Source organism: Fistularia commersonii, chromosome 23, assembly GCF_037954325.1.
Source record: "Fistularia commersonii isolate RoL2024-O1a breed Wild chromosome 23, RoL_Fcom_v1.0, whole genome shotgun sequence".
Classification (NCBI taxonomy): domain Eukaryota; kingdom Metazoa; phylum Chordata; class Actinopteri; order Syngnathiformes; family Fistulariidae; genus Fistularia; species Fistularia commersonii.
The window spans coordinates 4,822,345-4,845,178 of NC_141306.1; the positions used below are offsets into that span (position 1 = coordinate 4,822,345).

Sequence of the window (22,834 nt, forward strand, 5' to 3'; positions counted from 1 at the left end):
TTCACACGGATTTGGTGTGAATAAACACTTAAGCCCATATGAAAGTTTATTATATCCGCCATGCAGAACATGAATATTGTTGCAACTTTGCTTTCCACATTGCATTGACGTGCAGTGAGGTTCGTGGCTGGTGAGGCACCGACTTCATCACAATCAGATTTACAAACATATGAACCCTTCGGAGTAGCTTATTCACCATTTGATTGGCAGCAGTTCATGGGTTATGTTTAAAATCTTATATCATTCACTGCATTCTGCTGCCGTGGAGTCACGAGAAGAATCCCCGAAATCACCAGCGCCCCCTACCATGAGGCAGGAGAACTGCGTGCCTCACTCAGTGGCTCTTTGTAAACGGTTTTATGATCGCTCGGCACAAGAAGCTAGTAACACACATCCAGTTGTTGATAATAAAACACTGTACATTGGAAATGTAGTTCATATAGCAAAAGGGTTTAAACATTTTAATAGCGACATACAGAGAGACAGTAATACAGTAATACAGTCAGCCGTCACTGCGCAATCTACGTTGAGGCTCAACAGTCCGCAGCCTCACATCACATGTCTCTCAGTATTTCAACAGTAAACATGAAAATCCAGCGATTTAAAACTGGTGAAGTTAAATGAAAAATACCTTCATAGTGCAAGTCACTGATAAATATAACCATTTAATTCTGTTTTTCATTTTTTTCTCGTGAGGCACGGCCTCTCCTGCCTCCCCTGACCGCATGTCACTGCTACTTTGTCCGTGTCTTCCTCCTCCTCTTCTTCACGGTGATTTGTTTTAGATTACGGTCCTTAAGGCGCTTGTGTCGCAGCCCCTTACTGCCTCTGCTGATGCTAAACTATAATGTTCCCTTAGATTAGGGCAGTTCCCAGAATAGAATTCAATGCCTTTCAAACTCTCTGGAAAAATCTGTCCACGTACAACTAAAAACCCGCTGAGGAAGAAAAAGCTACTTCCCAATGCTTAATGCGGCCCAATAATGATGCACGACTGCAGGGAGCTCGGCAGCCCAGAGGTCAGTCGTGGACAAACTGGATGCCAGAATAAACACCTACGCACAATTACAGATGACCACTGGTCTAAAAGCACGGTATCAAACAATAGTCTACATAAGATGCACAATTCCACCCAGCGGTCTGTGAAAGTGGCTTAATCCAGACGGTCCATTAGCGAAGAATGCAAACTGACAAACCTGCACAAAAAGCCCTTGAGTGTGCCGTGATAGGGGTCCTCCCGTTACAAAAAGGGGACCCATCGTGAACCTACTCAAGACCTCATTGAAAGGGGAACTTTGAGAGCCGCAAAGAAACTCTAGGGGTTCCAGGGGAACGGGACAAAGAGGAACAAGATGGAGAACGGATGATTGGAGCTGCAGGATGTTCTCTGGCGCTGCAGCCGCAGAGCGCCATTTATATCCATCTAATAGAAACTCATACCAGATGAAGACTCTTGAGTTATTCTAGTGTCATAAACATTTATTCATGGAAACCTACCTCTGTGTAATACTTAGGCTTATGTCTGATAGATGAATGTTATGCTGTTCTTCTCTACAAGAACACATTTTCCCTGCATCCGCGACCGACTCAGGAGAAGCTTTTCTAGTGTCTTTCCATCCAGTGATAGTAAACCATTTGGCTGTGGACGCCTGGGAGGTTTTTCTTTTAAAGTCTCATTCTCAAATTTCAAATGCAGTTGCAAGTAGAGAAAAAAAAATACTAGATGACAGAATAATCCCTGCAGAAAAGATTGAACAGAAAAATATACATTTCAGAGGCTATTAACACCCCATTAGCTCATGATTGAGGATTTCCTCGCTGTTTTTGTCGTGCTGTTTGTGTAGCGCCGGCAGCATCTTGGAATCATATAAACCATAACATTGAGCTTCGTGTTTAACAACGTTCAGCCACTATTTTAGCGAGTTATAAGTCATTTAGATAATTGAGTTGGAAATCTGGGGCTCGTGCTGCTTCGATGATGTGCTCAGTATCATAGCAATAACAGAATACATCAATCTGGACTCTTCAAAATGTCTGGAATGTCTGATATAGAGCATATATATATATATATATATATGTATGTATACACACAGTTTATATATTTTTGGTGTGCGTGTCTGTGTGTGCACACACACATACATACTGTATTCAATTTTTGTGTTATTATTATTATTATTAGATTATTATTATCAAATAATAATTTTATATATTCATTTGTTATCTATATTGCTGACTGGCGTTTGGGATTGCAGGGATGCTGCGGTCTATCCCAGCTGCTATTGGGCAAGAGGTGGGTTCATCCTGGACTGATACCTGGGCCTCCTAAAGAGACATACAAGCTTTTATTCAGATGTCATATAGATTCTCTCATTCACACATTCGGACAGTTTAGGGCAGTGGTTCTTAACCCGGGTTCGATCCAAACCCCAGGGTGAGTCAGGTGAGTCAGTCTCGTTGGTTCGGCGGAGGTCAAGACACTCAGCGATTCATCTAATTCGTGATGACACGCCCCGCTTGGCTATCACTGGCTGCAGGTCATCACGCTACATAGCTAGCCTGTCTGTGCTGCAGGGATTTTGGTGCGCTCAGTAGTCAAATTGTGACCGTCGTGACGGTATGTCATGTGAATTTATTTCTTAATATTTTAATCCCTTCTTACTAATTATCTTGAACAAAAAAAGAAAGTGATCGTGTGAATGTGTACAATATGGATTGACATGTCTAATGGAACGTGATGGGAGTCAGCGTCTAACTGTATGATTTGCAATGCCAAGTTTAGCAATTCTAGTCTATTACCTGCAAAACTACGGGAACATTTCCTTATTCTTTCCTATTCATTATTATGTTTTTGTTTTTTGAATGAAAATCACGTTCTTTGAATACAGTGATGTTGATGCACGGTTCATTTTGTGCACCAGTAAAACATTCACCTATGTCTTGAATTTGAAAACAAACTTTTTTTTTTTCCAATAAAAAAGGGTTCGGTGGCGTTCAGTACCTCCAACAAGGTTAAGAGCCACTGTTTTAGGGTCTCCAGTGATGCTATTCCAAGGTTTTGGACAGTTGGAGGAAACTGCAGACACTGGAAGCCCGAGTACAGAGGGCACCGCGTTCGTACGGAGCGCCGCTACTCCCGACACACAACCGCAATCACAAAATACTGTCGCGAAATATGTTACAGACGTACAAAGCGGCACAATTACATTTTAATCTGTCGTGCAGAACACCAGATTAACAGTTTAAATATCACAATTTGTTTAGGGCTCCCATTTGTCACTCCTGCTTAGACGAGGATGCGAGTGTGTTATGACTCACATTCGGCACGCATTGTACCCCTCAGTACTTTGACAAATAGAGGCTTAAAACGCATCACTCTGACCGTTTCTATTTGCGATATTGATGTTCTTCACGGGCCTCTCCACCTCAATGCGATTCCCCCGAAGGGCGGGGAATTAAACTCCCGTAAGTCCAAAAATATATCAATGAAAACGATCTGAATGGCTGATCCTCCACGGCGTGGCCAAAAAAAAAAAAAAAAAAAACAACAAAAAAAAAACGGCAATAGTTATGGGTTATTGCTCAGTCGATTGTAAGATTTTTTAATGTCTTTGGAATGATTGGAAAATTCGCAGCTCGGAAAGCATGTAATGTATTTGATCTTTATACCTGCAAATAACCCTGGGATCACATTTGGATCCATTAGCGATGCTTCACGCTAAAGGTTCGCCTCATTGTCGGCTCCCCGTGGATTTCTGGCGAAAAGAGCGGGATTCCGAAATGCCCACGTGAAATGAGATGGGATGAATGAGATGATGAAATTATTCATTGCAATGGTGGTTCAAAGTGAGCACACAGCTATCTGCTCGCTTCTTCAATCAGGACTAATGTTGTTGAGAGCGAGATTATGCTTGACGGGCCGATGTGTTTCTTCTTTAATTCAGGGCTTCTAAGAGTCGGGGTAAGAAATTACTTTTAGAGTCAGAACCCCGCTTTGTCGGACCACGCAGACAATTTGTATTTGATGTCCCCGAGTTCATTTCAAATAGCCGCCGGGCGCTAACGGCAACGGCGGACCAAATGCTTTTCTCGCCACATTTTGCCGGATGTAAAAACGGTCACGGTAATCGGACACTAATATAGAGCTGAATATTGGAAGGAATAACAGCGCGGCTGGGAGATTAGGGCTTCCACCTCGCGTCAAGAAGGTCCCAGGTTCGATTCTCTCAGTCTGCATGTTGTCTGCGTCGGTTTCCTCCAAAACATGGAAGGGGTTCATTGAAGATCCTAAACCAGTGGTCCCCAAACTGTGGCCCGCCTCCACATTTTGCCCGGCCCCTGAACAATACCAGAGATGCATTATGATTTTTTTTTTTTCCCATTCTGGCCACGTAATCGTGACTTGTACATGCATAGAACGTAAAATTCAATTCCACCCTTCTGCAGTCTGTGCCTTATCTGAAATCACCCCCTCAAAAAATAAAAATAAAAATCCTGGACACCCCACTGTCAAATAACACAGAATAATGGCAAAAAGATTAGGTAAGAAGAAAATATATTCAGAATGCAGGATATTTAACCTGGTAGGTGTGTTTAACTTGGAAGCTGTTGGTATCAGTTGGGTTTCATAGCCTTCTTGCTTTCTGGTTTTCACAGGGAATTTGACCAATGTTACTAGGTTTTTTTTTTTCTGTGAAAAACTTGAAAAGGGTTATTATTTATTTCATAAATAGAGTTATTTATTTCATTAATAATCTTATATTTATTTTCTGATTTTTTTTTCCTATCAAGATCCCAGAAAGGGTTAATTTTTGGTTATGTGTGGCTTTCTGGAAAACAATAAATGTTTACGTTTAGACACCTTTGGGACTGTCACACTTGTTACAAACTGGTCGAGCCCCCCGTCAGAGAAGGGAAAAGTTATTAGGCCCTCGCAGGAAAGAGTTTAGGGACCCCTGCTCTAAACTGTCTATTTGAGAATGAACGGTTTTGTCTTTCTATGAGAAAGTGAATGGCCGTTTCTCTGCATTAATGAACAGGCCAAATCAAAAAAACAAAACAAAGAAATGAATGTATGTATGTATATGGTCCTGAGATGGCCATTTGGTTGAGTGGTCACTTCTGACTTCCGAGTACTGGTACTTCGGATCTTTGGTGACTGAATTGCACTTTTTGTAAGTCACTTTGGAGAAAAGCTTCTGCCAAATGACTGTACTGTAATGTAATGTAATATAATGTAAAGTCCTGTTTTGCAACCGCAAATATATCTATTGTGATGAAACAAAACTCTAAAAGAAGCCCAGTTTTGGTCAACTTTAACATCAATATAGCGCTGCGATCATCCAGTGTATGCATATATAGTCGTTTGGGGTGTTGGGGTGAAGAAGCTCTTGAGAGGCACGGCCATCGCTGATTTCATGAGGTTTATTTGTGGTTTTAATTAATCGTAAACATCGTAGAGAGATACTTGCTTTTGTAAATACTAGGCAGAGACATTAGAGGTCCTGTGAGCTGTTCCTGAACACACCGTCTGCAAGAGCCGAGGAAATTTAGCTAAAAAATCTGTCTACTCGAGGATTGAGCATTATATAATATGAAAAAAAAAAGGCTAGAAATGACCGTTTGTTTTGCACGTCAATTACCATCCTTAGCATGCAAACACTAAAATAAAAATAGTCGAGACATAAATAGTTACTTTTGGATGGATATCACGAGCCTTCTTCAGATTCTCCCCAGAATACATGAAAGCTCTGACATTGTGTCAGCTGCCTTTTTAATGACACGTTTCTGCGATGGAGTTGTTCTTTATGAAAAAAGATGTTTTATTTTGTTCAACCCGGTGTCATGAGCAGAGACAGCTGAGTGCCAAGATGCTGGTTTAAAACAAAAAAGAAAAAGATTTTTAGCATCCAAAGAGTAGCGGCGCAACAAAGTCAGTGAAATGTGAAATCCAAAGCTACCTAAAGGTCACGTCACCCCGAGTGAGCGCGGATTGACCTTGTCACCAGCTTCCATGCTAACGCCCATCACACAACGCACTCGGCCTCAGCCTTGAGCGGCGGAAGCTTTTATTATCTGTCAGCCTCGGCTCTACAAAAGGAGAACGGACGTATGGCGGTGCCATCTTTCATTTGTCCTAAGAAGTTGAATTTTGTGAACTTTTTTTTTTTTTCCAGTCTTTTTTTTTTTTTTTAAACTTCCACTCGCATAAACAACATTAACCTTGAAACTTTTTAGGTTTTTGTCCCTCTGGCAAAACAACTCCAGTCAGCCAAGGTTCACTTCACAGTTTCTCCGGCGGCTCCCAAAATCAGGGGTTCTCAGGCTTCTGAAGCTCCGATTCCCAAAGTAAAAATGGCTGTTTTTTTTCTGAGCGGATGGAACATAAAAAACAAGGAAAAGAAAAAAAAAGGCAACTTATCCCATTTTTCTTTATGTGACTTATTGATCTTAACCATTTAAACTTTTCAGTTTAAATTTGATTTCAATTTTATATTTTTTAAGAAAAGGAAATCATTTTTTTTCGTATCATTTTCATAATTTAGGCGAATAATTTACAGAAGGGCGTCCCTCTAATCATAAAGTTGGCGGTATGATTCCAGGCTGGCACTAAATGGCAAAACACTGAACCCTAGATCTATTGCAATTGTGTGTGTGTGTGTGTGTGTGTGTGTGTGTGTGTGTGTGTGTGTGAGAATGGGTGAATGCTATCGATTGTGAGTGCTATTTACCGAAATTTCCGGACTATAAGCCACTACTTATACACACTTTGAAGACTAGGCTTAAACAATGATGCGGGTAATTTATGGATTATTTAGGAATAACAGGCTTCACGCCATTAAAACATTTAGCCTGGATACATCGAACCAATGAAATTACTGTGAAATTCTGAGGCTGTTCAATTCCGAAACCAAAGAAGACGATTTTATTGGTATTAGTGCGCAGGAGGAAGAAGACGTTAGCGATCAGCTTGAGTAGAACAAAGCGGGGATAGAAAATGGATGGATGGATAGCCTTTTCCTTGTGTTATTTCCAATTAATCTTTTCGATTAGCCGTGTTTGCCAAAAACGCATTTCCGGTACATATTTGTGGATGTTATTTGTATGTATTTAATAAAAAGTAAAAAGAAAAGGTCTGATCTCATGTTACACCTGCAGCTTATAGACAATTGTGGCCTATATATGTACTCACATATTTATTTAGCCATTTTTAGCTGGTGCGGCTTATATTCAGCTGCACTCAATAGTCGGGAAATTACAGTAGGTGGAGACCATTTACAAAGTCTTAAAGACATAGAAAAAATGCAGTTCCCTTATTTTCTGTCTTAATTTCAAAGCACTATTTTGTTCAAAACACAGCGTTTTTTCATTCCAAAATATCCAAATTTGCAGTGCATTATTTGCGGTTCACCCCCGAAAGATGGCGATTCTTCCGCCAAGGAATTGTGTAAAGTTATCCAGATTGCTTGAATGTCAGCTTGTGGTGTGGACGCACTGTAGTTCGGAGGTATTTCCTCCAGACGCTGCCACCTTCGTCAGGCCAGGCGAGCGAATTACTCATCTCCGGGGCTCAAAGCGCCGGGCTTAAATCCAAAAGTATCGCCAAAATGTGCTCTTTTCCTTTTGTCGTGGATGCCATATGCTCCACCGCTTGGCGAGAAAAGCGGAAGCTTTTATTGGACCAGCTGTTAAAATGCTATGTATTTTAACAACACTCACTTTATACATATATTTGGAGAGCTAAGCGGTTTCTCTGTCTGACTGGGGGAGAAAAAAAAGGAGTTTAAAACTAATGTTGAAAACAGCACGGATCCAAAGAACGGGTTGATGTTTAATTCATGAAATGTTCACGTGCCATCAAATCCCAAGTGCCAAGATTATGTGATGTTGAGTAATATGGCAGGGTTAAAATTTAAATATCACATCCAGATGTGATCCTGATCCAGACATACGGTTGTTTTTTTTTCCATTTTATTTCAACTCCATGGAAGGTGGCTGATATGGGAGAAATATATTTCAGTTATAAAACGAAGAGTCAACTGGTGACATCAAATATAGTTTTAGAAGTACAAGAACACAGGATTAGAAACAAACCAATGCAAGGAGAGACATTAACAAAAGGGTATAGTTAACACTTGAATTAACTATGGCAACCAGACTAGCGGGTCCAAGGATTGTGCTTTACCTTGAATAACAAACTCCTAAAAATGCAGCCCTGGCTGAACTCAAATACTTTCATTTAGCAAAAAAGTGAATCGTATGTTGTATGAAACGCTACTGACGGTAACTGCTCACTTTTTAAGGTTTGGCTATTTCCATTGGATTTACTCAATTGAATGTATACACCCTGTTACTTGAGAAAAATATAAAGAATAAATGCATCTATATTTATTTAGACAGCTGGGACAGGCTCCAGCATCCCCCTGAAGTGCAGGATAAGCGGCAGAACATGGATGGATGGATATTTTTGTAAAAGACCCGCATTTATGTCGATCAGACTCTGACATCTTGTTCTTATGAACACAGGGCATTTCTTACAATTATATTCTAATTCAGGTGGACGGGGCCGTTTATGGCTTGCAAAGAAATGCAATTTCTCCAACAACAATGCGCTGTGAAAAGGGTAATACCAGCGGCCGACCGCTATCATAATTTGTCACGAACCCAGAAAAGCCTTTGCTATTTTTTTTGGGCGCCAATGAGCCGAGGAGCTCCTATTTGCCCGCGAACATCGGTAAAAGGACTATTAAAATAATGATAAACATTGTTCCCCAAAGTAATACATGAAAGGATTTGGATTTTTCATCCTTTTTGTTTGTTTTAGCTACTTCTTCGCTAATCTTACCACGGATGTACGCCTTCAAACATCCATCTATCGTTTTTGTTCGCCGACTTTGCCCTCGACCAGGACCGGGAGCTCCCGGGTTCCTTGCGATTAAGCGTCTGTCGTATCTCCGGAAGTTGGTTTATGTCCCGTCTATCTACCGATTAAGTCCACCAAGAAATATTGTGCCGTCAGAATACATGGAGACTAAACCCGGAGGGTTGAGTAGCAGATGGGTAATATTCTTCTCACTAAATCCGGCCGATTACTTGGTCTCCTGCATAAATGCATACTTATTAGCCACATCAAGTTCTGAATTTAGAATGTCCGCATTCAGTCAGGATTAGAATTAAATATAACCACCAGCAGTAGTATTTATTTTGGGTTGTTTTGTGATCTTCTTGTCCTTCCGGATGTAGACATACCGTAGGAGGCAGAGAGCAGGGCGAGCGGCACCAAAGTCCCAAACGGCTACAGGATACAAATTTGACAACTTTAGTCTTCAACTTCTTCTTCTTTTCCTTCAGTGGTGGCCACAGCGACTCATCTGCCTCCATCTGAGCGGTTCCTCTGCATCCTCTTCTGTCACACCAACTAACTTCATGTCCTCTTTCACTGCCATCTGGAAATCTTCTCGGGTAGCTCCAACCTCAGCATCCTTCATCTCCAGAACATGTGCCGTCTTGCCCCAAAAAATAGCTGGACATCTTCATCTCTGCCCTCTCCAGCTGTGCTTGAGTTTGAGTTGGAGTTTATTTGAAAATACATTTTCATGAACATGTACATGTAAATATGCAAGATAGTAGCCAAAGGCTAATTTCCATCTTTCGTCCCTTCAGCAGGTTGATGTTAAAAACACAAGATAAAATGAATAAGGCAACAGCAGGTAAAAAACACAGGACAAAGACAAGCTTGACAAACTTGAGATACATGCAGTCGAGGCAGTGTTGATATGACAATGTAGACATACCGTTCTGTATATGTTCTGTATATTTCCTGTGCATCGTGTATTTGCAAGTGTATTTGCAGTCACTATGTCCTCTATTGTAAGTCGCTTTGGATAAAAGCGTCTGCCAAATGCAATGTAATGTAATGTAATGTTGTTCATCCAGCAGCCAGCGGCGTTAAGATGTTTGGTAAAGAGGTTCAGAGACGGGAGTTCACGTTTGGTGTTTGGTGTTGAGTTCCAGGTATGTGATGCACGGACAGAGAAGGTGGTTTGGCTAAATGTGCTCTTTCTGAAGGGAGTCACACAGTCACCTCTAGAACCAAATCCTGACCATCGTCCGCCGCACCTTACCTTTCATTCTGGCCGACACCCTTGTATTGCAAATTTCCTCTAACGCCGCTCAACCCACTCCAACCTGCCTGAACATTTATTACGTCTGAAAGCTCACGGATAACTTGCCAAAAGACCGATGCGTTGCAGGCATGTATACGTTGCTCGTATCAAACTAGTAAATGAATATTATTCCGAAAGCAAACGCCGCATTTGGAAAACTGTTTGCCTCAGCTTTTTGACTGGATGTGCAGCCAAAAGGCTTTGGCACGCCGTCCCGATCAGATGTTCCACGGTCCCTTTGTTTGCCCGCCAGTGCTGGGAGTGTTTGCGCGCCTGTGTCCGACTAGATCCGCCCAGGTGTCACGGCGAGCCGCTTCATCGCTTTTGCCGTGGCGTTTTCATCCTCTCAGTCGCCCCGTCGTCCCAACAAAGCATCTTGCAAACATACACCCGCACTCGTCTGCTTTGACAGGGTTTGTAAGACTTTCTACGAATGCCAGTCGGAGCAGGGTTTGCAATGGTGAGCCAAAAAAAAGTGCTTGTTGAGTTGACTGTCCATGGGGTTGCATATTGCACGCTCAAGCAGGTCAGTGACGTGCGGTGAGGTTCATGGCTGGTGAGACACTGATGTCATCAGTAAGATTTACAAACATATGAACCCTACAGAGTAGCTTATTCACCATTTTATTGGCAGCAGTTAATATGTTTTGTTTAATATATCATATCAGCATTCTTTACATAAACGAACTGTAGCATAGAAAAAAAAGCACATTAAAAAACACAAACATTATTATCTCTTACCTTTACTTAGACATGAAGTCCATGCGCCGCGCCTTCTGGAGAAAAGCATCGATAACCTGCTTGTTGAAGTCTTCCTTATGTTTTTTCAGTTTTAGAAGTCTCTCTGTCTCAATGGAAATCATTGCCAGTGAAGACAGTCGTCCTTGATCGGTCCTGTTCCGACCGTATGTTTTGAGTCTTTTCGGTCCTGAGAATGAGCGTGCCGCCGATGCTGTCGTAGCTGGAACGGTGACCACCACCAGAGCAACTTAATCGCATCAGGAACAGTTTGAATGAGATCCCAAGAAGCTGAGAGGCTGCCCAGGAAATTTACATTCATCCCTCACCGTTTGTGTGCCATACAGCCCGATGAGATCGGGAAAAAAAACAACTGGATGGCTGCACTTGACTTGCTAACTGTTTACTGTAGCTTGCTATCGCTAATTCTATTATTCTGTAGCCGAGTAGTAAGAAGGATCCCTGGGATCAGCGGTGCCCCCTACCTTGAGGCAACATCACTGCGTGCCTCACTTCATGTCTCTTTGTAATCGTTTTATGATTACAAGAAACACGTTAGAGTTGTTGACGAAAAACATCATACGCATCAGCTAAACTATGGAAATTTAGTTCATATATTAAAAGGGTTTTTTAATAGTGACATCCTCAAAGACAGCGATACGGTCTCAGTGCATAGCATGGCAGCACAGTAAGCAAAATCATTGCGTAAAACATAGTGGGCTCAGCTGGTTGCATCTTCATATTTGAACGATAAATGTGAATTTTTTTTCAGCGATTTTGAAAAAAAAACAACTAAAAATGGTAAATAACTTTATAGTACAAATCACGGAATAAATATAACCATTCACTTTATTTTTTCATTTTACATTTTCTTCTTTCCATGATGACAGGTGAGGCCCGGCCTCCCCTGCCTCTACTGACTGCACATCACTAAAACAGGTACATTTTATTTCGCGTATTGTCTCACGATGTCCGCCCGTCTATCTCCGTCTCCCCGACAGATTTAGACGCTCAGTACTCTCTGACGCGGGCCCAGCGAGTCAGGGCCGCCATGTTTCCAGAAACCCTGGTGGAAGGGGAGGCGGCCATGCCAGCCCAGGCGGATCCCACACAGCAGAGCAACGTTCAGCGACTGGCCGAACCCTCCCAGCTGCTGAAGAACGCCATTGTGCACCTCATAAACTACCAGGACGACGCGGAGCTGGCCACAAGGGCGGTGCCGGAGCTCACCAAGCTGCTGGCGGATGAAGATCCGGTACTCTTGTCTTACTTATTGCTTGACAAATCCTACAAATAGTAGCATTTGCACTTGATTTGAACCCACCGGAAACAGTCCTGCTGTAACATGGCACGATAAATACGAGACTAGGATATAGACTCGATACAACAAGAAGAGTCTTGTATTTTTTAACGTGTTTTACATAAAGTAGCAGTGCTGACATTGCTGCACGACATAGTGGAGTCTGTTCTGTCAAAGAGACGCTGACAGGCCCAGAAATGTGTCTGATCAGGGAATGAATCGCTACAGAGACGTTTTTGTTTCAGTTTTGTTCCTTGCAGGTCTTTCTTTTGTCCCAAAGTAATAAGACATATTGGAAAAAGTAGATCAATCCCCCCCTGCCGCCCCGGCATGAATAAATTACCACGAGATTTATTGTCAGGAAGTGTCCCAGAGGCCTGCGAACTTATAGAGGACGGCGCTCAGAAATCATCACGCCGCCACGGTTGTCTGCAGATGTAGGTCAATACTGCTTCTAAGTTTTAGTTTTGACATTATTTTGCAAAGTGATAACATATTCAATGTTTTTTTTTTTTTTTCGGTCAGGATTAGGGTTATCATTGAGTTAGCGCTAGTTGCTATGTATGACACAGTTCCAGACAGAACCAAAATGAGGTTGGGCGGCCATCTGCCTCGACCAGCAGGGCTCCAGTCGGTGTGGACGGCGATCCGGCGATCCTCGACTTCAATAAAAACGTAAAATTTTGGACCGTCCGCACTCCCGTGGACCTTTATATCGGGCCGAGCAACAAAACAACAAATCAGTAGGCCAAAAGAGAAAACCAGACACAATCCATTAAAGTAAACAGATGATACAACAACAGCAGGAACAAGGCAAGGAAAACAAAATGCAAGATGTACTCTCATGAATTGCAGGTGATGACTCGCACAAAAAAAAAAAAAAACGTGTTTTGATCCGGCGGAATAAAGACGGAGGAAACAGAACAGAGAAATGAAACCTCACAGTATCAAAATAATTGAGCGAACGGATTGACAGAAACAGAACAGCTGAAAATACCAAAGGGGATTCAATAAATCATCTAAAGGGTTGTAATGAGAAAACGTTGGCTTTTTATCCACCTATTTTGCACTTTATAACACATGTAATGACATAATTGTTTGATTAGTAACATTAGCATCCATTTATTCTTGATCTTTCCTTTGATTATCATTCCCCAATGTGGCTTTTCTGCTAAACGCTCGCATTTTACACATGGAAATCACTCATGCTTCGACAAAGCTATCATGCAAACAGATAGAATTTGTGAAAATAAACTTGTGACAAAGTGCATGAAATAATGCAAAAACGTACAAACATGTAACATCCGTGTCCAGATCGTGGTGAACAAGGCGGCCATGATCGTCAACCAGCTGACCCGTAAGGAGGCCAGCCGCCGGGTGCTGGTCCAGTCCCCGGCCATGGTGGGAGCCGTGGTCCGAGCCATGACCACGGCGGTGGACATGGAGACGGCCCGCTGCACCGCCAGCGTCCTCCACAGCCTGTCGCACCAGAGGGAGGGGCTGCTCGCCATCTTCAAGTCCGGAGGGATACCGGCGCTGGTCCGCATGCTGAGGTACCTCACTTATATCAAGGGTGCAATCACATTTTGGTCCGGGGGCCAAATTTGATGTCAAGGGGGTAAGGGGGTAAAACCATTACCTAGAATAATAAGAATAAGAACAACTTAATTTATCCTGAAGGAAATTGTTGTAACATTAAGTCCAAATTTTTCCTTTCTTTTAGTGTACAGGAGGTAAACAGGTAAATTATAGAAATCTTTAGATGTAATGAACTGTTCTCCTAAAAAATATATGATAAATTAATATTAAAAATGAATATTAAAAAAGAATTGAAGAAATTACACCCTGAAAATATTGTGGCGTTAAAAGACAAATTCTTGTCACTGTGGGAAAATTTGCCACTAGAATTTATTAGAAAATGGATTAATAGCATGTATCACTACAATTTTTCCTTTTATCATACTATTGTGCACTCCTTACCTCACTTGTTACTAAGACACTTATAGTTTTATCACTTGTTTACTAAGACACTTTATAGTTTCACTGAGACACTTTATAGTTTACAGTTTATAGTTTATTTTTATTTCTAATTCTGCCTTTTTCTTTTTATTATTTACTACTGTTATATTTTCTGTAACTCTGGCACAACAATTTCCTTTGGGATTAATAAAGTTGTTCTTATCTTATCTTATCTTATCTTATCTTATAAGAGAAGATTTAATGTTTACAAGGCTATTCTGGTTATTAAATCAACTTTTTTAATTTTGCTCGTTTTTTTTTTTTTTTTTGCCATTGCTTTTGTGCTTTTTTATAGAAATAAGAAAAGATGTCACTGGAAGTTTTTTAATCAAAAAATCATTTTGTTTTCAAATTTTGAAGCAAAGAATACATTGGAAAGTTACTTTTTCATTTTTTCCTTGCCTGTTTTTATTCTAAACCCACTGTATAAAACCTCCAGATGCATGTGAGAAAAAAACGAGCGGGCCGCACTAAACACAAAGATTTGATTTCAGGCAGGGGGGCCACAAAATATTGCTCTGAGGGCCGCATTGCATTTTACTTTTAGATTGTTCGATGTTTTATTTCTTAAATTCAGAAGTTATTATGACTCTGATCGTATTAGATGCCTATGAGACACCCCTCCCTCACATTTTACTCCGGATGAAACCGACCCTGTCCGAGTTTGTACGTTCGGAAAGCAGAACATTTGGAAAAACGGGAGGTTAGCCTTTCACTTAAACACCAATTTACGGCCTTTCCAACTCGCAGGCAGGCTCGTCGAGTTAATCCCTCACGCCGAGGTTTAACATAGGAGGATAATTCATCCCCATAATTGATTCAGGGCTTAATTCACACAGAAAATGAAAGGAAATTGAATAAAAAATAAAAAAGACCAAGAGCTTAAGAGGAAGCGGCGGGGCTGGCATGTGCCGTTTCCATTAATTCTACATGGAGTTTGCCTCTCTTTGTCCCTTTTCCTGCCTGTTATTATGCATTCGCCCACGCTTCGCTCGCAATCTCTTTGTTTTTTTTTTGTGTTCCCGGTAACTTTTGTTCCCTCCAACGTCATCCTATGAAATCTCCCGCTTAATCAATTCTTTAGGCCCATTCTGTTTGTCTCGTGTCGTATGCGTAAGGTAACCGTAAACATTAATATCGCCGAGCTCCTTTCTTCTGTCCCGGGAGAAAGTACCGCTGCTTCCGCCCGACGACAGAATGCGATCTGCATCTAATTCAGAATTGCTTTGTGGGTATAATGAGTCGTCTCGATGTTTGCTCTTGTTTCTGTAGAGGGTGTTTGGTTAAACGCCTTTTGAGACAAATCCAGCCGGTCTGAAGCTGTGAAAAAAAATCACAAGTCTCTCCCACGCAGTCAGATGTCATCTGATGTCTGTCTCCACATGCAGAGGATTACACCGCATTTATAAACTCTAAGCCGGAAGTTCACAGAAACAAAAGGAAAACACAAGGAAATAAGATGCGTTTTAACTCGATGTGATCCGGTGCGTCTGACAGAGCGTTCAAAATTGATTTATGTACGAGGAAATAATAAATTCACGTCATCTAGATGAGTTGAGACCTTCTTACGAAATTACCTGTACAGTATACCCTTGTTTTTCGCGGAGGGTTACGTTCCAAAAAGAACCCGTGATAGGCAAAATCCGTGAAGTAGAAACCTTTTTTTTTTTTTTTACAATTATTATACAATTAAGTACTCTATTATACATTGCTGCTGTCGTCCTTATGTTTTTTTCTGCCTTCTTTATGAACGAACGGAAGATTCATTAATGCCGTAATGCCGACGTACAGCAGCATAGCATTTACCTTCCCTTAGCATGTCCAGAAGTTTAAATTTATCTGCGATAGATAGCATCTTCCACTGCCTTTTGTCGGTCCAGAGCGCTTTGTCAACATTATGGGTTTTCGAGAAACTCGAAATTGCAAGAGGATTTGCACGTACGTAATGTAAATTTGGCAAGCTGTTTTACGTATGTGTACATATTAAACTGCAACGTTATTGACGCAGGGGTAGAGAAGAAGCGGAGTGACTTTTTAGCCAATCAGAACGCAGAACACAATGCACGATGCAAATCCGTGAAGTAGCCAAACCGTGAAAAGTAAGCCGCGTTATAGCGAGGGATCACGGTATCACGATTTGGATCTCGGACCCCTCGTGCTCTTCCGCAGTTAGCCGTTTGACCCGTGTTAGCTTACCCAGGCTTGTTAATAGCCGAGTAAAATGTTCCACCGTTAGCGGACATTATGTTATTTAAGCTGACGGCTCCTTCTCAACGGCCCACGCGGAGAATCAGCGCTTGTTTTCTCGGAAACATTCATGGATAGAATCTTGCCCCATCACTTCCCGGAGAGTCCCCTCTTCCAGCTGGCCGGCTCGCCCTCATCCTCCCCTGCTGCTACCGCGGCCCTCAAAGTTACATCTCCGTGGAAACTACCTGGTCAGAACCTGCTGCTACCCGAAACGGCATCAAATATTTATCCACAGCTGGGAAACTTTACCTTTGAAATCCCGTCTATCGCCGAGTATCACTCGGTTGAGAAATTTTGCATTCTGCCTGGCTTAACATCCGCCATTTGAAGGATTTCTGAGATGAATCCATCTCACCTGCACATTTAATCAAATGCACACCAATCAACAGGATGGCTGTTTTCAAAGTTCATTCAAATGTCAATAATTGCTGCTCGGTAATTAATTGATTGAGTCAAAATTGGATTTTTTTTTTCTTACCCGCTTCCATAAATGATCTCTGCCCGGCACACTGCAGTCGATCTCGAAAAATTGTAGAAACGCCTTTGTCGGTTGGTTAGTTCCTCCTCATTAGAGTTCGATATGTCCGTTATTGAAAATCCTGTTTCACCAAATGAATTCTCTTAATTGTTGTGCGAAATGAATCATGTTTGTGGGCCTTCGGATGACTCCGGCGGTCCTTTGCCACTTTGACGCGATGCGGTCGAGGCTCGGCTCAAAAGACAAATTCCGACTAGTTTCAAGTTTCTGACTCGTCTTGTATCTCATGTTCTTTTTAAAAAGCAGCGCCTCGTCATGTGGAGAGATTTGCATTCTAGGTCCCATATTATTCTTGGTATTTACGCTGTTACTTCCAGAGATAACTAGCCGATTTACCGGTGCCTCTGATTCATTCTATGCGGATGACGACTTTATTTACATTTTATTCATTTTATTCCCCTAACTGCCCCCCTGGCGGTGATGGACGGCAGCCTACCGCTTATAGTTCATCCATGATGGGTTAATTGCAGGGATAGGGATATCCCCACGGGGATTAATAAAAGATGAATTATTATTATTATTTTTATTATTTAAATCTATCATTTTAGCCAGCACTCAATTTCAGACACCTTTTGTCTTAAATAAACATTTGAATGACACAAAGGAATGACTTAACTGCTCCTAACTCTGTTATTATTCACCATGAAATTTAAATTCCAAATGTTTGGTGTAACTTCTAAAATGTCGTTGTCGGCTTGCCAGCTTGTATGGCTGTGTTTTGAGAAATTTTGGCCTTTTGATAAATCGAGTACTTTCTGAAAAAAATTGAGAAGGTTAATCATTAATCAGCTTTTATTTCAAATTGCCAGGATCATTTTTCCTTATTTTTTTTTCCACAAAAAGCTGCTGGCTGCTAAATACAGAAATAAATAATAGATGTAAGGCATCCCAACTCATCCAAACCAAGCATTTTGGTCATTCGATGTGTTGCAACAAGTTCTCGCTCCAAAGGTAAAAAAAAATGCCATTGACTGGTCATTATGTTGCTCCTTAGCGATCTAATGCCCTCTCATCTCACTGCATTCTTTCTCCTCCTTCAAAGGCATTTTGAAGCGGTCACAAACTTTTCTTTTTTGGCAGTCACTCGTACTTTTGACTATACTTCCCACACAAGGTTTAATGCGACTTACATAAATGCACTTAGTGCTTTTGCCTTATTTTTTTTCTTTGTTGCTGCCATGAATTAACATCATCAGCTTTGTGCTGTTTAATTTATTCAACTTCATTCAAATTTTATGAGGAGTCTGTACTCCTTTTAACTCTGTGTTTGTCTTTTAAGTGTAGAGCACCTTTTTTTTTTTTTTTTCGCTTTTGTATCTGGGAAACATGCTATATAAACAGACCTTTCTTGCCTATCTGCTTGAAGGATATATCTGTAAGCGTTCTTCAACTGTCCCGCTCAGCATGTAAGACTCAGCGTATCTGCCAAAGTAAAATTGTCAGTCTACCCTTTCTATATATAAATGCACTCATTACAATAAACAATATATTTTCTGGTAGTTTGTGCGGCATGGTGATGCAGTGATGAGCGCCTGCGCCTCAAAACAAGAAGTTCCCTGTTTTTTTCCGTGTGGATTTGGTATCTTCTCCACCTGTTGCTGCAAAGGTTTGTCCAAAAACATGCAGTCGGTTCATTGGAGAGGCTAAATCGCCCAGCGGGTGAACGAAAGAGTGAACGATTGTATGTCTCTCTATGTGGCCCGGCGATCGACCCCACCTCCCGCCCAACTGGCTCCAGTAACCCCCCCTCCAGTGCCGGATCGGTGGTATAGATCAGGGGTCGGCACCCTTCGAAGCTTCAAGAGCCATTTGGACCCATTTCCCGCATAAATGAAAACACCTGGAGCCAAAAAAAACATGCTGACATCTAAAATGAACACAACACTATATATGTTTTTTTTCCCCCCTTATGCTGTGTATATAAAAAAAAACAGAGGGTTGCAGTTATGAAATCTATTCACAGCTACAGGTAAAATGAAATTCTATTTCTGCATGCAGCAAAAACATTCTTAACTCCCCCAAAAAAAGAAAAAAAAAAACAAAAGCTGTATTGAATGCGCCGTTCAAATAAAATACTCAATGTCTGTGTGAGTCCTCCTTGTACTTATGAAATAAAAGGCCAAACTTAAATCATCCCCCTGCAGCAAACCAAAAAAAATCATCCGTGTCCACATGCCATCATGGTTTTCATCGCATATACTAGTGCGTGCATGAGCCGTCACAGCAAGTAACACATACAAGGACTATTTCACTGAACACTGCAAAATATATATTTTTAAGTTAAATAGACAATTAGATTATCCATTTTTACTTGATTGGTGTGATTTCTGCACCTGAACCCCACAGCGCCTGGATCTAAATGCTGTAAAAGCTAAATAAAAGTCTTTGTGGGCGGGTGTTGCACACCATTACCACCATAATCAAATATGGAATTACAATTAAAAAAATTAAATGAATTTAAATGCTATTTCTAATTTTAAATGCTAATTAATTTATTTATCTTTATTTTTTATTCTAATTGCAAGCGAAAATGTGCAATTTAATGTTAGTCAACAGCTTCACTACAAAGAGTATTGTAGAATTCTACTGTTCATGCAACTCCATAAATTTTCAGTATGTATTTTATGTGTATGTACAGTATGTTTCATGTATGAAGTTAACACATTTAACAGGACAGGTGAATACTTTCTTCCTTACACATTTAATAGCATGCTTTTTAGTTTGTAAGGTGATGGCAAGGATTCAATTTAGATTTTATATGCACGTGTGTAAATGGTTTCAAAATCCCTTTCTCATTTAATCTTAAAGCGCATTACTATATTTTTCACAGCCAATTACTTCTTAAAGTTTTGTGCCTTTGTACAATCAGTGGGATGAGTTGCAATGCATCAATGTGAATGATAAAAGTAAACTGCACGTTTGTCAAAGGAAATATGAGGTATTTCATGAAATGTTTTGTTTACACCAAAAAAAAAGGAAAGACGTGATATTTTGGTTATTTATAGCCTAGTATGCTATCATTTTAATGGTCCGGCCTATTTGACATCTACCTCGGCCGTATGTGGCCCGCAATGTGAAATGAATTTGCCACTCCTGGTGTACAGTAGACCGTGTTTGCAAATTCAGAGACGCCGTCTTCCCACATCCATCGGATCTTTGTCGAATGACGTTCGTAGCAAACTGATTTGCACATTATCCGATGAAATCTCTTGTGCTCCGCCCTGGGTTGTCTTCCCCTTTGATACAGTTCGCCCGTGGAATCAGTCCTGTTTTATGCCATAACCACGCTGCACAACCTGCTGCTCCATCAAGAGGGCGCCAAGATGGCAGTGCGCCTCGCTGACGGCCTGCAGAGGATGGTGCCCCTGCTGAAGAAGAGCAACCCCAAATTCCTGGCCATCACCACCGACTGTCTGCAGCTGTTGTCGTACGGCAACCAGGAAAGCAAGGTGAGCGCTTCTAAGGTACTTTTTGACCTCGAGAGACAATTATTGTGTCCTTAAACGAACATCTTGCCTTTCGCCAGCTGATCATTCTGGCCAATGGGGGACCGGAGGGTCTGGTGTTCATCATGAGGAACTACAACTACGAGAAGCTGCTGTGGACCACGAGCCGCGTTCTCAAAGTGCTCTCCGTGTGTCCTAGCAACAAGCCCGCCATCGTAGAGGCCGGTGGGTCCACATCCTGAACATGAGTGTGTGTGTTAGCGTGTGTATGTGTCATGAGTTGTTATTCACGTATGTTTTGTTTTTTTGCGCGCGACCATCATCTATATCCAGGTGGAATGCAGGCTCTCGGTCAACATCTCACAGGGTCCAGCCAGCGTTTGATCCAGAACTGTCTGTGGACCCTCCGCAACCTGTCGGACGCTGCGACCAAACAGGTGTGTGTTGAATCACGGACGCTTCCTACTTTGACCGCTTTACTGGAGAGGCGGTTCGTTGATAAGGGTGATCTGGGCGACGCAAAACCAAAATCGCAGAAATTGAGGGAATTTTTAAAATCATATTTTCCCGCTGTTGCGGCAGTTCTGAACATTATAGCTGCCTCTGAATGTAACGTCCTATCAGCGTGCGGTGCCGCTCCGTGATGAACCAGGCACTTTAATGCATTCCCTACGTGTTGCACACATGTGCTTTTGTCATGATGTACCCTGCTCAGGTTTGCACGTACGTGCTTTCGTCATTTGCGCGATGCCAAACAGGGTTCTCTCTTCATATTCACAGATATGTGAAGGTAAACTGACAATTCTCAATCTAGATCATTTCGCTCGTGAACTGTCGTAGATGTACCTTCCACGTAACTTATGTAGCTAGAAGGAACGTCCTTGTGTTTATCTCGCCACCTGTTGGTTACAAGTTGTATTACTATGTAATTTTGACAAATAAATTCTTCAAGTCGTCTGGTCACCTGTTAATTTATCTATTTAATGAGTCAACTAAGTCATCATTGCAAAAGTTGCCCTCCCGATAATTTTGTCAGAAGCCGCCACTGCTTTAATGATACTTTTCTAGTCTGACGGTGAACTTGAGGAGCACAGAAACAGAAAACTAAAATACGCAACCGCTTTTACTAATACCATGAATACTACTGTAATTTCAGGACTATTAGGCGCACATGAAAACAACCCTAACCACAGCGGCACAAAATAAACATACATGTGTACATATATAGGCTGCACTTGTCTATAAGCTGCAGGTGTCCACGTTGTTGTAACATGAGATATTTTGACAGGAAGATGTCACACTGAAATGTTTGCAGCGTTTAAAGCGTTTGAAAAAAGCACCAACTTAAAGTCCGGAAATTACGAAACTACTTATACCACTAACTAGTGCTGATACTCCTCGACGTGCCACTAGTGATGAGGTAAATATGATCACCTCTACCAGTGATTATTTCTCATCAGTGCCGCAAGTTTCTGTGTACAACTGTAGCCTCGCTATCGGCCATCTTTGGAAACCACAAGACAAAAAGCACTTTCAACTGTTCGACTCGAGTGAAGTCAATAATATAAAAAATGCAGGTGCTGTTCCAAGAGAGGATGCGGGTTTGATGTAGGGGGCCGAAGGACAGTTGACCTACCCATCGCAGATGGAGTCTAGTGTCTAACGTCGAATGAAAAAAATCGCAAATTGTCGAAATTTGTTGCAACGCTGTGTTTACACTGACTTGTGGGGAGTCGTTCCATCATGCTCCGCTTCTGTCCCTCAGGAGGGGTTGGACGGTCTGCTGCAGATACTCGTCACCCAGCTGGGCTCCGATGACGTCAACATGTTGACCTGTGCGACGGGCATCCTGTCCAACCTCACCTGTAACAACTCGCGCAACAAGGTAGCTCGGGAACACCGCGGGAATCCCTCCTCATCTTGATTATTCTTGACACAATGAATGCAGGATCCGTATCAACACTGTACTCCATCTTTGTGGCTTACATTAAATCTTGACAATTATTAATGCTTTAGACACATACAAAGATACGTGCACACACACACACACACACACACACACACGCATAAAACGTACGTTCTCTACTGTCGTCAAACAGTGTGGCATCCACATTACTAGATTCAGTCTTGGGTCGAACGTCAGACAAATAATGATGCCCAAACATCGGTGATAGATATTGTTGTCATAGCAACATGATCAAATGCGCAGTGGTTTTTTTTTTTTTTTCCTAGTGTCTTCAAGCGCTGAAAGGGCTTTTTCTCTGCCTGAGAAAGATTCCACACAGACTCTGAATCTGAATTAAGCTCGTATTTCACTTACCTGAATGATATACGAATCATTTTAGAACAAAAACAGGTGCGTCTCAGTTGCCGTGTCAAC

At 41.6% G+C, this 22,834-nt stretch overlaps 1 protein-coding gene across 1 annotated transcript in view; it reads left to right on the forward strand.

Annotated features, from left to right (window-relative positions):
• LOC147220725 (junction plakoglobin a-like) overlaps window positions 1-22,834 on the forward strand; it is a 112,086-nt gene that overhangs the window by 82,248 nt on the left and 7,004 nt on the right. The window contains exons 4-9 of the mRNA XM_086170536.1: window positions 11,903-12,156; window positions 13,516-13,754; window positions 20,256-20,457; window positions 20,535-20,679; window positions 20,788-20,891; window positions 22,220-22,339. Coding sequence (XP_086026662.1) covers window positions 11,903-12,156; window positions 13,516-13,754; window positions 20,256-20,457; window positions 20,535-20,679; window positions 20,788-20,891; window positions 22,220-22,339 — 1,064 coding nt within the window. The remainder of the gene's footprint in view (window positions 1-11,902; window positions 12,157-13,515; window positions 13,755-20,255; window positions 20,458-20,534; window positions 20,680-20,787; window positions 20,892-22,219; window positions 22,340-22,834) is intronic.